The 22,608-nt window shown below is 39.5% G+C and overlaps 1 protein-coding gene across 3 annotated transcripts in view; it reads left to right on the top strand.

The window, feature by feature from the left end:
- Positions 1–22,608, top strand: part of dmd (dystrophin) — a 416,019-nt gene that overhangs the window by 209,721 nt on the left and 183,690 nt on the right. For all 3 annotated transcript variants that reach the window (XM_028571814.1, XM_028571815.1, XM_028571816.1), the window contains 7 exons: positions 3,022–3,167; positions 15,016–15,116; positions 15,635–15,746; positions 15,938–16,051; positions 17,250–17,405; positions 17,491–17,661; positions 21,197–21,379. In XM_028571814.1, coding sequence (XP_028427615.1) covers positions 3,022–3,167; positions 15,016–15,116; positions 15,635–15,746; positions 15,938–16,051; positions 17,250–17,405; positions 17,491–17,661; positions 21,197–21,379 — 983 coding nt within the window. The remainder of the gene's footprint in view (positions 1–3,021; positions 3,168–15,015; positions 15,117–15,634; positions 15,747–15,937; positions 16,052–17,249; positions 17,406–17,490; positions 17,662–21,196; positions 21,380–22,608) is intronic.

Below are 22,608 nucleotides of genomic sequence, written 5' to 3' on the forward strand. Positions count from 1 at the left end.
AGAATTCAAGAAGTCCATGGATCTTTGAATGACAAATGACACCAGACTTACAGACTGGCTGCTCTAGAGATGTTAAACAATGAACTTGAAGTAATGACTTGAAATTATATAAAAATTGTGTAAAAGCCTGAGAATTTTATCAACAAGCTATTATAATTGCTACATAAAAATAAACTATCCCTCATTCCATTCCAAACGAAAGCAAAACACAGTTAGCAGCAGTAATTGACCAAGTTTAAACAATGTTTTACAGGACTGTAAGGTAGCATGCTCTGTGAATTAAGCACTCAAATCTCCTGGAATAAGAGTTTAAGTATGGGTCACTCACTCACAATATACGCGATAGTATGAGAGGAAAGAAGAAAGAGAGAGATGCAACAAAGGTCCGTGGGTGCTCCTGAATTGCTGCTTTCCCCAGAACAAACATCAGGCTCTTTATAACCAATACCAATAATCAAAGAAATGCCTGGATTGGCTTTGATCTTAGTCCTGTAGATTGGCTCAGGACTCAAATTAATTTTCATCTCAGGGTGTAGAGCATCATTTAACTTACTAGTATGTAATCCTGATTAGTACCTTGTTATTTGTAGTTGTGCACACAGGAAACAGTTTAAACCTACCCACCACCTATCACAGCTGACCAAAATGGCAACAATTTAGAAGGAACATTCCATCCTATCAGTGAACAGCATTTCTGAAACAGACTTCATAACTGAAAGTTAGCAGCACTTTTTTTTTTGAATTGAATTTTTGAATTGAATTTTAATCAATGTTACAGTTCTGACCAATCAGAACCTGGTACCAAATTCAAGACCGACCCTTGGTATCCATCCCTACTTACATTACATTTGGATGACAAATGCATTGAAATAGCTTTTCTATGCACTGGAGAAGTTTTATAAATGTAAAACCTTCCTGGGTTTAAAATTAGTAAGACAAAGAGTAAAAGTTTTTTTTTTTTTTTTAAATAAAAGTCTCTTTATAGGATAATGCTTTTGGGGCTTTTTGGGAGGTAATACTTTTCACAATTAGATTTGGATTTTCCTAATTCTCTCTGAGGACCTACAGGGCTCTTACAGTTCCCCCCGGTTATCAAGTAATGCTGCAAAATTTTTAAGCAAACTTCATTCTCAGTTAAGAGGAATCAAGGGAAATTTCATTGAAAGGCTCTAATTTTAAGAACTGTGAGTATCATCCTGATTAAGATTATCTCTGTGGAAACAATGACAGTGAGACTTAATGAGATGGAAGCCATTAAGACGAGAAAAACTAAATCAGGCAGATGCTGTAAAAAAAAGAGCAGATAGCTATTTATATCAATGAGGTATGTAATGATAGAAAGAAATGAGAAAACAAAAGATATAGCTACTGACATTGAGGAGAAAGATGTAGAGGGTGGGAAGAATGGAAGAGAGAGAAGAATAATGCTGACAGCCAAGCAGACAAACTACTTTTTCACTCACTCAGACAGCTTCTTCTATCGTGCCACACACTGTGCTTTTCTCACCCACACCAAGGGTGAGATATCCAACATACATATTCAAAAACTTGGCCATGGATGTATCTACAATATTGTTAGATATAACATGTAATAATATATTTCACATAATTATTACTAACTAATATTACTACATTAATATACAATCACAATAAAATACAGAAAAAAGGTCTACAGCCTTGCTAGCAGCTGTTTAAGGCTGTACTTGCCCTAACATCACCATGCTAATATATTTACAATGACAATGCTAACAAGTTTAGAATGTATAAGTTTACATTATGATTTTGAGCTGTTGATGGAGCTCAACATCAAGTAGATGTGAAGATCAGCAAAGTATGTTTACCATCTGGGGACAATGAATGTCTGTCCAAAATTGTATGGAAATCTGTTCAGCAGTTGATGAGATAATTCTATCTGGAGCAAAGTTGTGGACCGACTGTCATTGCCATCTCTAGAGCCACGCTGCTGGTAAAAACAGGAATAAAATAATACAGGCTTAACACATAAAAATGAGTGGATAAAGTAACAGGGTGCCAAATGAGACATGACAAATGAGAAATATATGGGGGCCATTAAATATCTTTCTTGTCAAGATTTAGCCTAAGAAAAGCGGTTTCCATCCAGACTTTTTTTTTTGTTCTACAATGTACAACATTCCAAGCTCAGTGGCCTTTATTGGAAGGTATAACTGTGTTGTTTGTCAGCATATAAAATGTAATAAGCCACAATAGCATTTTAATTATATTACCCAGAGTAAGCATATATAGGGAGAATAAAATAGCACCAGAGTTGCCTCATGAGGCATTCCAAGGAAGAGATTTGATTGTATATGAAAGCACAGAACAAGTTAAAGCCTTGACCAACTGCCACTTTGCTCGTTTTCTCATGGGCAGGCCAAATTCTCTGGGTGGGCAAAGCAGAGAAAGGTGAGGTAACCTTGCTCCTTATGACCTCATAAGGAGCAAGATTTCAGATCAGCCCATCTGAGCTTTCATTTTCTCAAAGGCAGAGCAGGATACCCAGGGCTCAGTTTACACCTATCGCCATTACTAGCCAATGGGGAACCATAGGGACCTTTATACTAGTAATACTAGAAATTCTAGAAATTCCAGCCCAGAGTCTCAGCCTGTAAAGAACAATTCAGTGGTTGATTGTCAACTGGTGCACTTAAATTCGAGTAAAAGTTAAATATAGCACATTCCAGCAAAAGAGGCGTTTGTGCTTCAATGTGTTCTTTCCAATTGTACACAAAGGTAAAAAAAATTAGGACATTAGTCAACAATTATTTTGGAAAGACAAACTTTCCCAACATCACCTAGCACAGCAGCATCAGAAGGTTTTCTTACACTGCAGGATAGAAGATTTTTATTTATAAAATATGTATTCAGGATGGTATTTGTCAATACAGTAGGTTTGGATATTAAAGTAAAACGTGTAATTCTGTGTTTTTAAGTCTTTTCAGGTTGCAACACTAAACTGACCCCTTCTCTGAAATATCTCTATCTTTCTTTGTCTGTCTTTAGTTTTGTCGAGCTTGCCCCCAGCTCGTTATAAGGAAACGATATCGACACTGTTGGCATGGTTACAACAGTGCGAGGCCAAGCTGGCCATCCCATCAACAGCTGTTACAGAGTATCCTATAATGGAACAGAGACTAAAGGACATTCAGGTAAATACACACACTCCCACACTTAGTTCTGCAGATTAGAGATATAAAGAGTTATTGTTGTTCTGGTTAAAATACAAGGGCAAGAACTAATTCTAGCTAACATATATGCACCTAATGTAGATGATCAGGCATTTTTATAGATTTGCAAAATAAATTACAAGCTGTAGGAAACCACAATATTGTTCTAGGGAGCAATTTTAATTTGATAATGGATCTAGTTCTACGTACGCAGATGATACTGCCCTGGTTAGTCTCCTATATGACCAGGAAGATGAACATGGGCCAGTTCAGACTTTTTATTGACTGGTTTGAGAAGTCAAACCTTATCTTAAATATCTCCAAAACAAAGTAAATTGATTTCAGAAAAGCACAAACCCCTAAGCCCACTTTGATATATGGGGATCCTATAAACGGTCACAGAGTCCAAGTACCTTGGCATTATGCTCGACCACACCAACTACAATATTTAAGAGCATTCAACGAAATAAACAATAAACCATAAACCAATTAAACATATGTGTAAATGACAACACCATAAGCTCATCATACACATCTTTCCCCAGCACAAAGCTTCCTAGGAGCCCTCCAAAAAGCTCAGCTACTTTCCCCATTTTCTTATTCATCCAATCTGGCAATTTTTTTGAAATTTTTTCAAAAGCCTGTCTGGCTGTCATTAAACTAGTCTGGACCCAGCTTCCTATGTGTCTATCCATCCCATTTAGGATTGACCCATCTCCCAGAACAAATAATCTTGGGCTGAATGGAACCTAGGACCCTGCAATCAGGTTATCAGGAATGCCAGTCCGAAATTCCTGGACATTATCACGGACCGTAGGACATGAAGTTAACAATTTGGTGTTTCTTTCAGACCAATTCTAAACAATCTGAAGGGAGTCCAATAGAAGCCATGCATAATCTTGAACTGAATGAGGTGCACACTCATAGCGCGTGACAGAGTTTTAATATTCCTACAAATTCTGTCCCACTCCTCATCATCCAGTGTAATACTAATTTCCCATGTCTTTTTGAGGGCTGTCCAGGCTCCATCCCCCAGGTTCTGCATAGAAAAATACCCAGATGCCTCATGACCTTTTCCATATTTCAACAACACCTACTTAAACATTCTGGTGCCTTCTGGTGCCTGAAGAATTGGATCCAGTAATCCCCACTAACAGATGGCGAAGTTGCAAAAATCTAAAAGATTGAGACCTAGGGATTCCAAATTTCTGTACCACATCCTCAAATAATTTCAATATGCCACCGAGATACAGATCCCAGAGTGGGACAATTCCCTTTTCCAACCAATCCCTCCAAAAAAGGGAAGATCTACCAATACATAACTTTGGATTTCGCCAAACACTTGGAGTATTTAGATATGGATCCAGTTCAAACAGCTGGACCGCTTTGGTCCAAACAACATTTAAGGGCGTTTTCACACCGACAGCCTTTAGTTCGATTGAAGCAGTTCGTTTGAGAACGCAGCAATCGAACTCTGGTGCGCGCCAAAAGTGGACCAAACAAGCATACTGAGACCTGCTTGATGAGGTGGTCTCGGTACGCTTTCAATCGATCTCTGGAGCGGTTCGTTTGTGGTGAGAACGTTACCTTACTCGAACCATACCAACTACATGTACTCCACAAGTCTGAGCTAATGTCTCCTGTAGTGAGGTGTGTTTAGCAATCTGCGATGCAGCAGAGGAGCAAACTGTAGCAGCTTGCAGTGTTTCTATCACAGAAATAAACTGCAGTCAAGCTTGCCGTCCGTCACTCGTATCGTATCGTCAAACCAGCTGCCGCTAAAATTGGAGACAGACGTCTCTCGCGAAACAATGTCTGATAATTTTAATGAAATGAGCTGGTTTGACCACTAGACCAGAACACAGGACCTTCCTGTATTTACTTTTTTGCTCCCTCCCCCAGACATATCCGACCAATAAGAGAGCTGGACGTTCTTGCCTGATTTGTAATGACGCATTTTGGTACGCTTGGATTTTTCCAGGTGTGAAACCAAACCAAACTAAACTGACCGAGGGCAAATCGCTCCAAGTTTACTAACTCACCAACTGATTTGGACCAAAGCAGACAAACTACAGGTGTGAAAACGCCCTAAATGAGAGATTATCGGATGTTTTTGCCTCACCATACAGTTTAACAGATTAAAGCGTTGTAAGGGCGATAATGGGTCAACAGCAGATTGCTCAATACCAGGGTGGGGCTCTCTCAGGAAAAAGTGAACAGTGGGCCAGATGCCTTAAGTTAAAAGCATAGTAATAATAAAACATACTCATTAACAGTATTCTTCTAACTCCAGTTTGACTTGACAGTGTTTATTTCGAAAATTGCTGTAGCCATTCCACTTCCTCCCCGGCCTGTTTAACGCCCCCCGTCTATGTCAAATAGAGACCTAGCACCTAGTTTTGAGCTGAGCAGAGCAGAGAGCCGCTCTTGGGACGTGGCACATTGTGAAAATCTAGCAGACACCTTCCAACTTGCAGTTTAAATGCTTTCACCCTTTACTCTTACAATGAGATGTAACTGTTTTTAGTGCTTAACTGACATCAACTGATATTTCAACTGCATTGATCTCCTTCTCTCCAACTCATTGTTCAACTGCTTTTAGATTTTACAATTCATTTGAAATTTCAACTACCTACTACTATTTTTACAATTTTATCTTATCAGTTAACTTATCAGGGCTTGAATCATGTAGTGTAGTGGAATGTTGGAGCTTGGTATAATGGCAGCTCACTATCTGGTATGAATCACAGGTAATTATGCTGTTAGGTCGGCATACCATAATCCCATCATCCACTAGGAGTCAACAGGGATTCAGCAAATAGGTGGATTTGCTCTGTATCACTGTGTATGCTCTTGACAACACTGCTGCTCAGATATCTTTACAATTCCCATTACATGCCAAAATGGTGCTGGCTCCCTAATCCTGTGGGGCTGTATAACACTGTAATAATTTTTTACTATGTGTTGTAAAGTTATATAGCCACTGGCGATGCCAAACTGCCAAAGCAGCACTCTTTTAAAGGATGCTTTTCTTCTGCTCTTTGAGGTGGTGCCATGTCATTTCTCCAACGCTCCACTGTTCCGACCTCTCAATAACCCGAAAAATTCCCTTTGGTCCTACAGCCCACTAGGCTGATTTCGAAAAAAATAAACCCTCTGCTCCAACATCCCATTGTTCCGACCATATAGGCTTTTGTGGATCACCTCCTATAATCTAAAATCTAAATAAAAACTAACAAGCAAAATTACTTTTCTCTAGCTTATTAACACATTTAAATGTTCAGCCTATTTTTGAAAAACTGAAATAAAAAATGTAGGCTCAGTCAAAAGTCCAACAGGGTAAGTTAGTTTTGGATTGGATATGTATTTATATTTCCATAAGCCTGCAATGATAATGAATAGGAATGGGGCATATCCCTGCAATAACCAATGTGAAACTAACTTGATCAGTGAGAAGACGCTCATCTTGGTTGTTTCAAACAGAAAACTTTTCCCGACATGTCCTAAAGAAATATTATAAATAATTGTCCCTAACCATAACCATAACCCTATATGGTCGGAATAATGGGATGTCGGAGCAGAGGGTTTATTTTTTCAAAACAAAGGGACGCTGGACTAGTGGGCTGTAGGACCAAAGGGAATTTTTCGGGTTATTGAGAGGTCGGAACAATGGAGCGTTGGAGAAATGGGCAGTCCCCGTAGCAGGCAGAGGATAAAGAAGAGAGAGAAAACAGATGACATGCCCCATTACCCAAGAGTCTGATTCATGCCCACAACCTAGTTAGTAAATTGCATGCATCTGATACACAAGGACATCCCCAAATCACAGTTGTAAATTTGTAAAACGAATCATCAAGGCAGCTGGAGTGTCCTTTTACAAAGAGGAGGTTGTTTTAACTAAACTACGTAAGTTTGTCCTAAATTCTGTTTATAATAGTATTATAATTATTATTAATAATAATATTATAAATATGCAAGGGCTGTCAAAGTTAACACGATAATAACAAGTTAAAAATTCCTTCCATTCCAAATTCCTTGTAACGCACATTTTTGACGCGCGATTAATGCATGCACGCTCTGTAATTTTATGCCTTGGCCCGTTCCATAGTTTGGGAAATCAGAAAGCTATGTAGCAGTAATGTTATGGATGGATAGTAGAAACAAACGTCCTTGAGCAGAAATGGATAAAGAAAAGGGTTTCATGAATGGCAAGTTCAGTTTAAAGCCCTTCCAGATGGTTCGCTGTGAATTGAGTTACCACCGGAGTACATTGAGTCTCAAATACCACTTTCTGGCCAAGCATATGGCTGATGCAGAGAACCCTCCTCCCCTTCGCCAAAGGCAGGCCACGCTGGAAAGTTTGTAACAGAGATGCGTGGACAACTCTTAAAGGCTTGAGTTTGCAATATTATGCTTTCAGCATATTTTTTTTAGCTTAAAGTACCTTGAAAGTTGTTCTGGAGAATATTCTGGACCAGGAGTGTCAAACTCATTTTCACTAAGAGCCACACTGGAAAATAAGAATCACATCAAGGGCCAGACATGTAGTTAATTCACATGCTTCATTTTAGCCAAAAAGTCTTGGCTAAAACTTTTTTACTGTCTTATTGCATGTCTCATATAGCCTTCTCACTTACAGCTTGGTCGACATTAAGACTAAAAAAAGTAACTTAGCTATCAAAAAAAAAGGCGACAAAAAGGGTGACAAAAACCATCAAAACATAGGTGGGTCAAAATTTATTAGGAGCCTAAATTAATCTGCAGCCAGATCAAAATCTGCGAGGTCCCGGATTTGGCCCTCGGGCCTTGAGTTTGTTTGACACGTGTTCTAGACTAGACAGTATTTGTCATTGTTTTGGATTATTGCAATAATAATAAACATTTGCATAAAGCAAGCATATTTGTCCGCTCCCACGTTGATAAGAAAAGAACTTAAAAAAAAGTTAACTCTGGACAATTGTGATTGACCCCCCTAAAATATACCTATGGAGTGGACTCCCCAGCCGTCACACCTCTGTGGCCTTCCCCTGGGCCTGCCCTTTGGTGCTCCCCCTCTGTGGCTCAGGATGTTGTTGTTATTTCTTTTTTCCTTTTTCTCATTTCTTTTTTTCCATTCCTATTTGTATTTACTTTTTTAGAACTTTTTTCCCACTTGAATTTGCTGCAACTAATTAATCTTCCCCCTCACACCCTCACACACATACATTAACACATACATAGTTAGCCAGTTAGCCAAACGTCACCTACAGATACTACTGAGTTTCTCAATTACTCTATCCACGTAGGAAGTGTTGTTGCAACTGTTTTTCCTCTCTGAATGTAGTTGTGGTATTCTTGCCAGATCTTGCTGTTTTGTTTTTATCTTTAAATGGCATTACTTGTACTTCCAGGGTAACTTAATTAGTTCCTTTTTTTAACAGCCCCTCTCTTACTTATGTCCTGGCCCTAGCCTGTTTTGAAGGTCCAATATGTAATTACATGTTGGATACCCGTAGGGTACAGATTTAATCATTGGCAAATTATCAAAAATGTTCATCAATATTAATAAAGTGATGAATATGGTTATTAATAACTTTATCAAATCGAAAAACAATCAAAACGGGGCACCACCCTGCAAGTCAGGGACCAATAATCAAACTGTGGAACAGTCTCATTTCTGTGAAAATTCTTTAAAAGGAAACAAAGGAAGGGGTGATTTCGAGCACGGACCTGTTCAGCCAGCAATTATTACAACACAAAGTACACAAATAATCACAAGCAACTGCTAATTGAGTATAATAAGATTTATTAACATCACAATTATCAGTAGCTAATCAATAATCCTTCAATAATAAACTTATATACCTTTTTACAATATCACAACCAAAAGGGTCGCTAGGCAACGCGCACGCTTAGCCGGTATGGTAGTTCCTGTGTTAGCTCTGTACAAACGTAAGCCGATTCCACATGGTTAAGCTAGCAGCACTAGCTCGGGAGCTACGTGGCATGTGTCCGTGTGTGTGTGTGTGTGTGTGTGTGTGTGTGTGTGTGTATATAATTAGTAAAAGAAGAGTAGAGAAGAAATGTAAAGAAAAGAGGCACTCTGATCTTAGTTATCGAAAATGACCAGCCCCCCTCAGCCCCTCAGGTCTGGACCACACGTGTAGTTAGGACAGACTGAGACTTTTGACTTATCGAGGGAAACTATACTATATATACTATAACCACTCTAGTGGCTAACAGCTGATTTACCGCAATTATCTCGCGGACAGTAACTAAACTCCGTGAAAGGAGTGACTTAGCAGGTAGCGATTACAGTTATACCCAGCTACTTAACACAACATCAACAGTATCGTGATCAATTATACATTCACAGAAACAGATTAATAATCATATATGGACCATTACATGATTACAATCAGATCACATTAATGGCAACAATGGTAGCGAACCCTTTGCTCATTAATAAAACAAACCAAACACACTAGTTCTAATGTCTGCCCAGAACTATGTTAAAGCCTCCTTACTGTCGTTCGTCAGTTAATGTCTCGCCAGAGTTTAACGATCCGTTTCGTCCAGAGCAGTAGACGACACGCAATCCCGGTCGACAACGTAAGAAACGGAACGTAGTCCTTTCTTGAATCCGGGCTGATTAATCCCGCGGCAGATAGAGGAAATACTGGGCCAGTATTTCCTTGGATCCCCTTGGTATATCAGAAAGATATAAAATGTCCCAGCTCAATCTCGACCAGCGAGGTGAAGCTGGTTAGCTAGTCCGGACTGCCTGCACCTCCTGTCGGTAAAATGGATTACCGTGGAAAGCAAAGATCTTGGGGTTAACAGGCTATTTATAGTTTGAGACCTCATGCTGTGTTTATGGTCCCGCTGAACCAATAGGAAGACTCAAAACTCTTGAAAGTTTGAAGACTACAATCTTGTAGTTCTTTGACTTCCTGCCAGCTGTGAGGTTTGTCCCTTCTGGCTAGGTGTGAATTAACCAGGCTTTGGGGTTTACGTACAGGCCACGATTCCTTTGTCTCTCTGGTCAGCTCTGGTCAGGTGGTTAAATCAGGTTTAACCACCTTCTTGGTCCCCAACATACAGAAACAACAACTGCTAAAAACAGCGCAAACTCACGGTCCTCTCTACCGATTTACAGTCACCCTTTCTTGGCTTAAAATTACTCACCGTTTGTCGGCTACGGCTGCTTAACAGGATAACGTTACACGTTGTAAACAGCCATGGCCCGCTTGCCTGGTCCTCCGGTAACGTTAGCAGTTAAGGTGTGACCAATCGGGATCACTTCACTGGCTGTGTCTCAATTGTTTTGTGAGCAACTAACTTTCTATAAAATTCAATGTGAGTACACAAATGTTGAAATGACTGAAAATGGCCATCTCTAGTAGCCGTGAGAAATTAGCCTGATGCTAATGCTTACCTATTCAGGAGGAAATTAACCAACTCGGCATCCTTTTGGGCTCCCAAGCTGTCTCCATCTTTCAAATACATCTCCAATATTTACCTGGGGTTTGTTACATCTCTGGTCATGCGACTGTTAGAAACATGCCAAAGTTTTTTTGGTCGATAGAATCTATCTCCAGTGATCCCATTGTTAGTTGGCTGCCTCCATGGCTGTTACTACAGCTGAAGTGTGTTGGGTTTGCATTTTTACAGACCATCTGGCAACCCGACCCAGCTGTCAGAATGGGCAGTTGATACCAACTCACAGGCCAAAACACAAACAGAACAGAACAGGAAATTTCAAAGGAGAAAATACTGGCTTTAAGCATTGTTGACAGAAAACATAGTATTTCAGCTTAGCAGGTTGGAGGGGGGGAGGGTGCTCTGCAGCTTTGTTTGTTGTAAACCAACCAATCAGCGTGCAGCTCATCTAAATATTCATGAGCATACCACATAAGGGAGAAAACCTATCGTTTCATCTAGGACTATTTCACATGGTTACCTTAGGGCGCATAGAACAGCACCCGGGCCATTTTCATCCCAACCAAATTTTACATACCCTAGTCAGAGACCTTGAGGAACAGTGTGAAATACCCTATATAATCATTCATCAATCACCCCTTTAATTATGACTCTAAATTACACCTGCTCGAGAGACAGAGGAAGATTTGGCTAGCCAGCCTAACTGCAACCAAGAAAATGATAGCTCAACGCTTGCTCTCTTCCCCTCTTGTGATTTTGTGAAGCCTGACTTGCATCTGTTTAACATGCAGAGAGCACAGCCTTTTTAAACTTGAAATTAGTCTTGTAGCATAGCAGGGAGATCAAGCCTAGTAGCCTAAGATTAATTAAAGTTGATTGAAGATAATAGGAATTCATTCTGCATACTGATAAGCAGTCATAAATTGCAGCACTCTTTCCCCCTTTTGTTACTCAGAGAGACTTGTGTGTGTAAGTATGAGCCTGCAGGTGACCGTATCACCTCTCACTCTAGTTTTTTATTCATTAAAATAATGAGCACTCCTGTGGAAACTTGGTTTGAATCCTGACCTAGTCTAAGGAAAACTGAACTCCAGCAGATCCTAATTGGTTGTATTAAGTGACAGATGATTATTAATATCATCCACAGCTACTGGTAGAAGTTATTAAAGACTGGTGTGCAGAATTCAATCACTACCTATAATTTAGATGTTATTAGGGCCCGAGCACAATTGACAAAATTCATATTATTCCACCAAATGAATCACATTTTTGAGGGGCTAAACATGCCTAGAAAGTAAGGAAACTGGGAGAAAACCCAGTTTATTATAACTGGTGTAAATTTACATCTAATCGGGAGTCTAGGGCTTGGGCATAGCAAATTGGCTCGATAGCGCCCCCTACAAAATGTCAAAGTAGTAGCCCCTGCAGTGGGTTCTTACTTAGATGTATGAAATTTGGTAGGCATATGGGTCACACTTACGGTTTCATGTTAACGGTACATTTAAAATATGTAATAAGCCATACTTTGTTTCAAATTAGACCAAAACAAGAAATTATGTGGTCTTTATTAGACAGAAAACAAAGTTATACGCTAATTAGAAACCATACACCTAAATTATGCTGTAACTAGAAATGCATATATTGCCGTATTAAACTCAAAATATACTATAGCTAGACAATACATTATACCAATTACACTCTATTTAGAAACCAAATACCAGTGTTTATTAGAAGAAAACTACACTACTGTCAATGTCAAACCACATCGTCACATCTGCCGCTACTTAAGTCTCTCATGCCCGGATGCTCTCCAGAGTCCCGTGGTGTTTGTAGGTGGTACATACTGTATATGTATATATACTAATACATGCTTCATTGACACTCTACTTCCACAGTTAACACATTAGAACATTTAATGCCTTCTTACTATCCAACCACATATAGGCTGTAGAAGCTGTAGGACATTGCATCTTTATTTCCATTCCATTGTCTAATGGTTTATATTATACTGTATGTCATCATATTAGACAACCCTATAGGATAAAGACTGTCCTTCAACAGGTGGACATGGGTTCAAAGAGAGTCACAGAGATTGTAATGATATTCTTGTATTATTTTGCATTGTGATGAATGATGAATGTGGGGGTCAGGTACAGAAATAGGCTTGTCCATTGATTCCCTGCTCTCCAATGGAGTTGAATACAAATTGGGAAAGAGGAAGAGGAAAACAAATGAAAAAGCCACAACTTTGAGCAAAAATAGTCCTTAATGCCTCCCTGCTTGGGATTCAGTGTTGCAGCAGAAGGATTGTGGGTAAGCCATAGTAACTGACGGATGTCATGTCCAGGGGCTGTGCTTGAACTAAGCTAAACTAAGCCTCTGAGCCAACTTGGTGTGAACGAGGCTTTCTTCCCCAAAATCCTCCACTGCAACCCACCTAAAGTTCACTATAATTCCCTCACCTATGCACTTGTAATTCATCCTGTACAGCAGGGTAAGCAAAATCAAATAGTGTGAAAAGGCTTTCATTACAAAATGTTAACAGTGACAGGCTCATAACCTCTCATGCTCGCCATCCTACACTCTCATTTCACCCTGCTTAATACTCTGTAATGTAACAGACTTTGCTGTTAAAATGAATTTTATGACTTCCATGGCATTTACATGAAGTATGCGAGCACACATGATAGATGATGATCTGATAAATAATATGTGGATGTGAGTTTCCTCCTACGTTTCTACTATGTTTATAAATGTGTCAAGGAAATGCCAGCAAAATGATTGATTTGTGGAGCACTGGGCAACTCTTTTCATCAATAAATAGTTGGGTACAAAACTTCAAAACTGCCTGTAAAAACTCAGTGTTAGAACGGAAACTTTAGAAAGGTTTAGTTTAATTCTCTCAGCACACCACTCTCACTCCCCTCTCTCGCTCGAGACACAGGTCTCCAGCCTGCAGTTCAGTGCGGCTGCTGACTACATGAGTCGAGAAGCTGACAGCAAAGCCCAACTTTACTTTTCATGATATTTAACAAAGAAAATGTTTCTCCCATTGTCTTAAAATTATCATAAATTGATACTAGAGCATCCTACATCCTTGTCCAGCTGCTGCAATAAATGAAATGCAGAGGAGGAGAAATCAGTCTGCACAAAATCATCTGTTGATGGTTATTAATTTGTGCTTAAGAACTACGTTCACTGCGAAACAAACAAATAATAACTATAACAAACAATAAAATCATCTTTATTTCTCTCTCCCTACTGTATAATGACAAAATCAAGTAGCTAAAAACCATTAGTTATAGTGGTGGACACCTGGACTGGAGTATGTGATGTTAGCTAGACATAGCTAGACATAAGTTACACCACTTCTCTGAACTTACTTTTTTTCACACTTAGCAATCATCTCACATCCCGTTTGATGTATAACTCGCTACTTTAGGCTGCAGCCGACAGTGTACATTCTGTATCAATTGTTTGTGAAAGTCTTGATATTGATTTGGGGACAATGGCTGGATAGGTAGCTTGTCTTGTTGTTAAATCATCAAATTATATTTACTGATTGTCAACCATACACAATGTAATTTACTTTTTATCTTAGCATAATGTCTGGCTTGTAGCTCTCTAAGCCAAAGGGTTCTATGAGGTGAGTGGACTAGAAATAGCTTAAATTGCCAAGTTGTATCTAAGGTCCATCCTATTTACTGGAGCAGTAAAGAACATTTGAATCTCATAAGAACCTTATGTGATGGGAATGATTGTTCCAGGTGTTAGTCAAACCTTCAGGTGTTACCAGGGAAACAGACTTATTGCTTTAAAAAAAAAAAAGATTGCAAAATGCATGAAAATATAAATTAATGATCTTAAAAAAATATTTTGAACCATGGTATAAGCAGGTAAGTGCCCTTTGAGGTGTCCATTAACCCTATCCCCCATCCTTACACAAAGTGCATGAATTTACTTTGTAATTCGACAATTTAGTAATGGAATGTACTTCAAATGATTTTGTGATTCTTTACGATAAATGTCACAAGTGGAGTTTGTTTCCCCATAGATCCTCACATACAAAAAGAGACAAATATAATTTATTTTAATTATGCACCTATTGCATGCAAAGTCTGAATTTCTTATTATTATTTCTATTTATTTATTCAGTTTTGGTTCAATGACCTATGATGGGCATCTTTTATGATACTTCAGATTAACATAACACTCTTTCTCTCTCTCATTCTACATCTGATCCTCTCATTGCCTCCCATTGCCCTTTGCCACAACTGCCACTTGTCAGACAAAGTGGCAAAATGGCCAAAAGAGAACTTCTGACTTGTATTTTCTCTCTTTACACTTCCCCCAAGCCTCCATCCTGGGCCTGGCTAATTTCAGCTATGTCTCTCTTTCGCCCCTCTAGGCCCTCCAGGTAGCTTTGGCTGAACACCAAGGGGAGGTGGATTACCTGACCTCAGCTGTGGAGCAGGTCTTCCAGAAAGCTCCACCAGACATCAGCCAGAAGTAAGACATGAAAAATGATAGAGTGCTATATAATCCATTGACAGAAATAATTAAACAAGATTGAGTACAATCGTTCCAAACTGCCTAAGCTTCTGTAGACATAAACCTACTTAAAGCACATTCAGCTTATTTTGATAACGTTCCGTATTCAGCTTATCTCCACGACTTTGATTGATGTCGTCCTTGATTGCCATCAGGTGCATTGGAAGGAGGCAGAGGAACATGAGTTGCCTCCTGTCACACTGTCAGGATAAAGTTTTTCATAAAAGTTACCTACTGAACCTTAAAAGCTCAATTAAATTAGAAGCATTGCAGCATTCTCAAGTCTGTCCTAAAACTAGAGTCAGGTTTGTGATTTCTCATTATTGGGAATGAAAATAGTATTAGTTTTGCCAAATTATTCCATATACCTCCAATTGTTCATACAGCCATTGTTAAACAGGAAGTCTGCATTAGTAATGCATTGGTAAAGAATCATGCCATGTCACAAACCAACAGGCTTCTGTAATTTTCTGTAGGTATCGCATAGAGATGGATGCTGTCATGGCACGTTGGAGACGACTTGGCACCATGCTGACAGACAACGCCCAAAGAATCCAGGAGCTCATGGCCAAACTGATGCAGTTTGAGGTGAGACTGATTACAGGGATTACTATATGTTGCTTGAGAGTTTATCTCACGTTTATTTTGATTTATTTTTACAGGCAAGTCATTAAGAACAAGTTAATGAGAGAGAGAGTCAAGAATAACCAAGTAATACAGGGCTTGTTCTGCTGATAGACATGTCTTAATTTCAAAACCCACTCTTGTCCCTCCACCAGAATGATGTAAAGACTTTAAAAAAGTGGATGGCAGATGTGGATGTGTTCCTGAACGAGGAATGGCCAGCACTGGGAGACTCTGAAGCTCTGGAGAAACAGTTAGAGCAGTGCACGGTGAGGAAACCGTGCATCTTGACATTACTTAAAGGTTCATTTTTATGTCCTTGTACAACACAGGGTTGCACAACAAAATACAGTTGTAGTACTTGCTACACACGAAAAACAAAAAGAAAACAGTAGTGCATTTCTTTAAACATAGTCCATCAACATTGACTGCATTTGAGAACCAAGCATCACAAATGTAAACAGTCTGCTTACCCTCCTCCCACCGGTTCGGAACACTATCAAGTGCAACAGCCTGATCCCGGATGGAGCCCGGTTTCTACAAAATATGGGCACAAAAGTCTCTGATCTCCTGTTGCTGGGCTAGCCTGAGTCCTATTTCATCCATTACAGTATCCTGTGAACGGATATCAGCCAGGAGTAGGCTGGGTAGTGAAACAGCCCTACTTCCAAGCTAAGCAGCCTAGATATTTTATCCAGGCTCTCTCTTACTGGTAAGGTCACACCGCTGCTTGGTCCAGCTGGTCTGGCTGGCTGGTGGATTACTACTACTTACGTCTCTGATGTTGATGAATGTATCTCTGGTATAGGCCATGCGTACAAAGGTGAATAGACAACAAACCAGGAACCATCTTACGATGGGATCACACCAGCTGCGATGCCAGATCGGGCCAGGGGCGTAAATGGCCACTTCCCTACTTCCTAACTCCTTACTTGCTCGGACCACACCCATCTTCGAACTTGGCCTTCATTTTGATCTTACACCTCACTTTGTGACTGTATCTTGCACAGTTGTGATCACAGTGACAAAATCTGTCCGCAGACAAACAGAAATATAAACACCTGGCAAAGTACTAATTTGCTTAGTAGGTGTCTCCAGGACCACATTTTGCCATGACGCACACACACAGACTCAAAGGTGAAAAAAATACCTGTTTTGATCAAATAAACAAAAATGTTTTTCTTACCAACAAATCACTTTTCTTTCTAAAACAGAAAATAAAAGATTATCAATAACTGTTCTCAATTTGTAGATAAATAGTAGACAAGAAGATAAGGAATTCATTAAAAATAACCTTAGAGTTAATAAAATATCCAGGAGTCTATAAAATATCCCTCAAGGAAATAGAAAGGAAACAGATTAACTGACTACCTGTAAAGACATTGCTCCACAGATGTGATCCACTCTGAAATATTCACAGTCATAATTCTACCTGTGTAACCCCTGTCCTGCCTTGTGATTGGCCAGGCTCTGGTGAATGACATCCACACCATCCAACCCAGCGTCAACGGCATTAATGAAGTGGGTCTGTACCTAAAGAAAGAGGCAGAGCCACCGTTTGCCATCCACATCCAGAAAGAACTGGACGATCTCAACGGCCAGTGGGAGAACGTCTGCAAACAGGTGTGTAACCTTCACGCAGAGTGTTTTCCTGCTTTAATTCGTCCGTATAATGTTGAGTGTTTTGGTTTTCCTTTTCGCCGTCTAGGCCTATGCTAAGAAGTCCGCTCTGAAAGGTGGCCTTGATAAGACCATGGCTCTAAGAAAGGAGATGCAGGAGATGCAGGAGTGGATCAACCAGGCTGAGGAAGACTATCTGGAGAGAGATTTCACATACAAGACACCCGAAGAGCTACGCAAGGCTGTGGAGGAGCTTAAGGTGTGTGCGAAAACTGGACATAGAATATATTGCTGCTTCTATGAAAATGTCCGTTTTTCCTCAAGTAAATGTTTAATTTTGTGTTGGTCTGAGAGTGTGTCTTGGTATTTGGGTTTTATTTTGGTAAAGAACTAAGGACCTAAGGAAGTGTTGCTGCCTCCTCCTCTTATCGGCAGAACTGACACGGTCTGTCCCAATATCCACACACGTCTTGAGCACTTAAGTGTAGGTATTGATGAACACTTTTCCCATTATGGCTTTGAAGTGGAACTTGGAGCTAACTGTATCCCACAATTTTTTCACAGTCTAGTGCACCACACTAGTCCAGTTAGTCCATTAAAAGTGGCTATTGGCTTAATTCCTACAGATTTCAGGATGCAGGGTTCTAAAAGGGTGTTTATTCCATTTCTCATAGTCTTGGTTTTGCCCCCACACATCACCACCAAAATTGGTTCAATTGGGGACTGCACGAAAATGATCCTGAGGGGAAATGGGTTCAGAAAAGGAGGAGGATATTATAATTAGGGATGTCCCGATCAGCTTTTTTGACACCCAAACTGATCTTTTAAATATTGGATATTGGATTTGCTCAGATAATAGACCTGCACACCGTTTTTTTTGAAGAAAAATTAACTAAGTAAACAAAGTAACTAAAATATGTCATAAGCTTAATACATTTAACAAATGAGTCTTTTCTCTCAACACCAAAATAGTTCCCTTTAGGATCCCAGCAAACCCCCAACCAAAACACAAACAGTCTCCCGCTGGACAACGAAAACGAAACTTAGTGATGCTTCTTGCGCTTAATAGTCAATCTTTGATAAAACTAAACTTAGCGATGCCTCTTGATAAACACGTCCGTGTACACGAATCAATAGATTAAATAATGTGACCATTTCACGAACTGCCGTGAGACTGGGTTGTCTTAATTGTCAATCTTTGATTTTCTTCTCGTGTTTACCGATTTCGGCTCCAGGGAATAACGGCCTGAAAGCAGGACAGTACAGAAGCTGAGAAAACCAGTTGAAAGGGCATTCACACAGTATCTCATTTATGTCTGCATTTAAAGAACTGTGAATTATTAATACTTTCAATGATTTACAAGCATATATAGATTTTCAATGAAAAAGGCACAAAACAAGTTAAGATAAAATCATTTTACATGTAGCTAGACTGTATTGTTGTATAGCTATACATCTTAGATATTTCTGCAGATTATATATACTCTATACTTTGAACTGTTTCCTTTATAATTTTACATCACTATAAATATGTACATTTTTAAAGGCATCTGTCTAATTTGTCTTGTATTCTGGGTTACTGGCAGCTTTAAACAAGACAAAGAAAGTCCTCTTTCCTTTTTTCTCTGAAGTCAGTCGTAGCCACATTGAGCCAGCCCATAGAGCCTCATTGTGAACCTGGAAATGTTGAGTACACCAAAGTTTTATTGCAGAAATGTGAAGTATGGGTCCCCAGCATACAGAAACTCCTTGATGCTAATTTTCATATGTTGATCAATTTGCATAATTAGCACAATTTGCATAATTAGCAGAATCGTCCAGATTGACCTGCAGCTGTTCACCTAGTTGGCTACTAGACTATAAAACTGACAGCTAGTGTTTAAAATAGTTACTGCAGTACAAATCCAAAATACTGGAGAGAGTCGTCTCCCCCACCCCCCTCCTCCCCAGACTTGAAGTTCACAGAGGTTGCCAGGCTGAGACCGGAGCATCCACAACAATGTTGCTAGACGCTTATCTCACATAGCCAGACATTACTTCACAGCACAGGGGAGTAGGTAACGTTAGATGCTGGCTATATTGACAGCCATAAAAGCCGGTGCTCACGCTGAGCTCTGTACCCAACTGACAGACACACTTTTTCGGCTTAGAATTACAGTAGGAACTGCTAAAAGCACAACAACCTCGCTGTCCTCTCCACCCGACGGACAGACATACTTCCTAGGCTTAGAATTACAGGAGGAACTGCTAAAAAAAATTCTCAAAACATCATTCTCTCAGAAAGCACTAACGGTCACAACCATGTCTAGGATTTTCAGAAATATAGGTGGATCAGTGAGCGGCCCCCTCCCCAAATGGCATAGCCCCTGGTTGGCCTATGACGTAAAGCCATCAAACACCTCTTTTTTTTCTGCGTCACGTTTGGAAGTCTATCGGTAACGTTAACAGACAGTGTGTGAGTCTAATGATGGAAAGCCAAAAAAGAATGCTTTCATGGCTGTACTAACATTACAGCTGTAGCGCGCTGGGTTTACGTTTTCACAGGTAGCGTTATATCTGGCAACCCGGCCTGGCTGTCAAACTGGGCAGTTGATAACAACACACAGGCCAAAACACTGACAGATATTCTGTCACGGAACGGAAATTTCAAAAGGAGAACATACTTCAATTAGCGTTGTTGTCAGAAAAGATGCATGTTTCCTTAATAGCTAATGATTCATTGGTGTCATTTTGGGATTTATTACAGTAAATATACTACATATTGGACCTTTAAATTGCATGTGAATCTTAGTGTTAGTTCTGAATATGTAGAGTAACGTGGAGCACTGTTTGGATTTCATTTACATCTAGGCCTTTTCAGGGAAGTCATGATCTTGGTCTTCTTTCTATTCACAGTGGAGGCCCAGATCTGACCAACTCTATGCAGCTGCTTTTCTCTGTCACTCTCTTTTGATCCTACTTAATTCCAGGTCGATCAAACCCCCGTCTGACTGCCTCTCTTTTTAACGTTGAAGTTAAAAAAAAAGCTCTCTTTCTGTCTTTCTTTTGTTTCCTCTCTTTATCTTCTTTCTGTACTCTCACTCACAGCTTTGTGTCTGTTTTTCAAACCCCTTCTGCATTCTCATACCCTCCATTCCATCAATTACTCAATTTTGTATGAAACTGCATCAATTCTCCTAAATTTATTTGCTTCGTGATATACCCAAAAAACTTTGGCAGTGGTAGACCCTTTCCATTGACCCCTTCTCCTGAAAAACATGACTTGAGTCAAATTGAAAATAAAAAAATTATTTTATTCTCCTTGCTTTTGCTAATTTACCCCTTCATCTTTTCACTTCCTCTCCTTTACTCCCTCTTTCTGCTGCGAGCTTAAAGGAAACTCCATTGGTGAATCTGTTCCATTGCTCGTTCTCTTAATCCCCCGTTGGGGGATTAAGTATTAGCTACACTCTTTCATTCATTGATTCGTTGGCTTACTTGTTCAGTCCATTTTTCTCTGTCTCTTTACACTCGCTGGCTTTGTCAACAGAAAATACATTTATTCATTTGTTTGTTCATCCATCCCTCCGTCCATTAAGCCCTCTCTCTCTCTCTTTCTTCTCTTGTTCTTTATCTCTTGCCACCTGTCTCTCTTTTCTTTCACTGTCCAGATGACTTTGAAGAGTTTCATTGACATGACGAGGCTTGTTAAAGTACACAAACTAAATCAACTAAACCTAAGGTCCTAAAGTTTCTCAACCTGTCTCTCAACTCTGACAACCATCACTTATTCATTTACTCTGTTTGTCTATCAGAGGGCCCAGGAAGAGGTCCACTCCAAGGAGCTAAAGGTCAAACTCCTGACTGACAGTGTCAACAGCTTCATTGCCAAGGCCCCACCCACGGCCCATGATGCCTTGCGGTCAGAATTGGAGGTGTTGACGGCCAACTACCAGCGCCTCTGTAGCCGTCTGGATGGGAAATGTAAGACTCTGGAGGTACGGACTTTATCTATCTTCTCTGGGATTATTTGGAAGTGTTATTTGATAACCTAGGCATGCTTAGTTAAGAAGAAATTTACTTGGGGGGACTTTTTATAGTCAGCTGCAAATATGGCTTGACCCCAAAAAAATTCTAACAAAAGATTTTTCAGTGGTTTACAGTAGTATCAGATGTACTTAAAAACATACTAAAAGTTTACCAAAGTTTGACTTTAAGAAAGGCCCCATTTTCAAAATGGCGGCCGCCAGGTCCTTAAAAAGACCATTACTCCTTTGTATTCCTATTACACCATGAATACTGGTAGCTTATACATGTTTTAGCCATGTAATATTCTAATTAGCATATTTGTATGATAAATAACTGATTACAAGCACAATTATATATATTAAAGCAATTGGTTACAAGCATATTTATGCAAAAAATAAGGGCAAATACAATTACAATTTAATAATAAAATTTCCCTTAAGTAATTGCATATTTCTCATATCGTTTTGCCTAGTGTTGGTGGTTTCTGTCCATCAGCTCCCTACTGATGAACCTCTACCACATCAGAGCCATCTCTTAAGTTTTTACAGCAAATGGGGCAAGTTTCTCGGTTTACAACAATATGACTCATGGTCAAAATTGCATTTGGAGTGTACTTTTTCCTCAAGCTAATCCAACAATGTCATCCTCTCTTAATACACTCACATTAATGGCCTTTGTCATGTGTTAGACATCTTTCTAATGTTCTTTTGGTACCCCCATGACACAAATGACACTGAGCATGTGTCTGAGAATAAGACATTTGTGCTGTAATATACACCACCGGTCAAAGGTTTTAGAACACCCCAATCTTTTTAGTTTTTTATTGAAATTTTAGCAGTTCAAGTCTAATGAATAGCTAGAAATGGTGGTGAACTGCCTGAGGTTAAAAAAAAGTAAGGTTACCCAAAACTGAAAAATAATGTACATTTCAGAATTTTACAAAAAGGCCTTTTTCAGGGAACAAGAAATGGGTAAACAATGTAAAGCTGTTCTGTAGCAATGGATGTTGATCAAGCTTTGAAATGCTTGATTGGTGCTACCAATTCCCACAAGTGTTCCAACTGGTCTAGGTTACTTACAAACCCCCTCTGTTTGTATAAAAGTATTGTTGGAACACACTGTGGTACCGTACCCTCGTGAGCATTATTTGAACAGTATTGTACTGCAGAAAGTAGTGTTTGCTATAAAAATGGCGGGA

Source organism: Perca flavescens, chromosome 24, assembly GCF_004354835.1.
Source record: "Perca flavescens isolate YP-PL-M2 chromosome 24, PFLA_1.0, whole genome shotgun sequence".
Taxonomy (NCBI): Eukaryota; Metazoa; Chordata; class Actinopteri; order Perciformes; family Percidae; genus Perca; species Perca flavescens.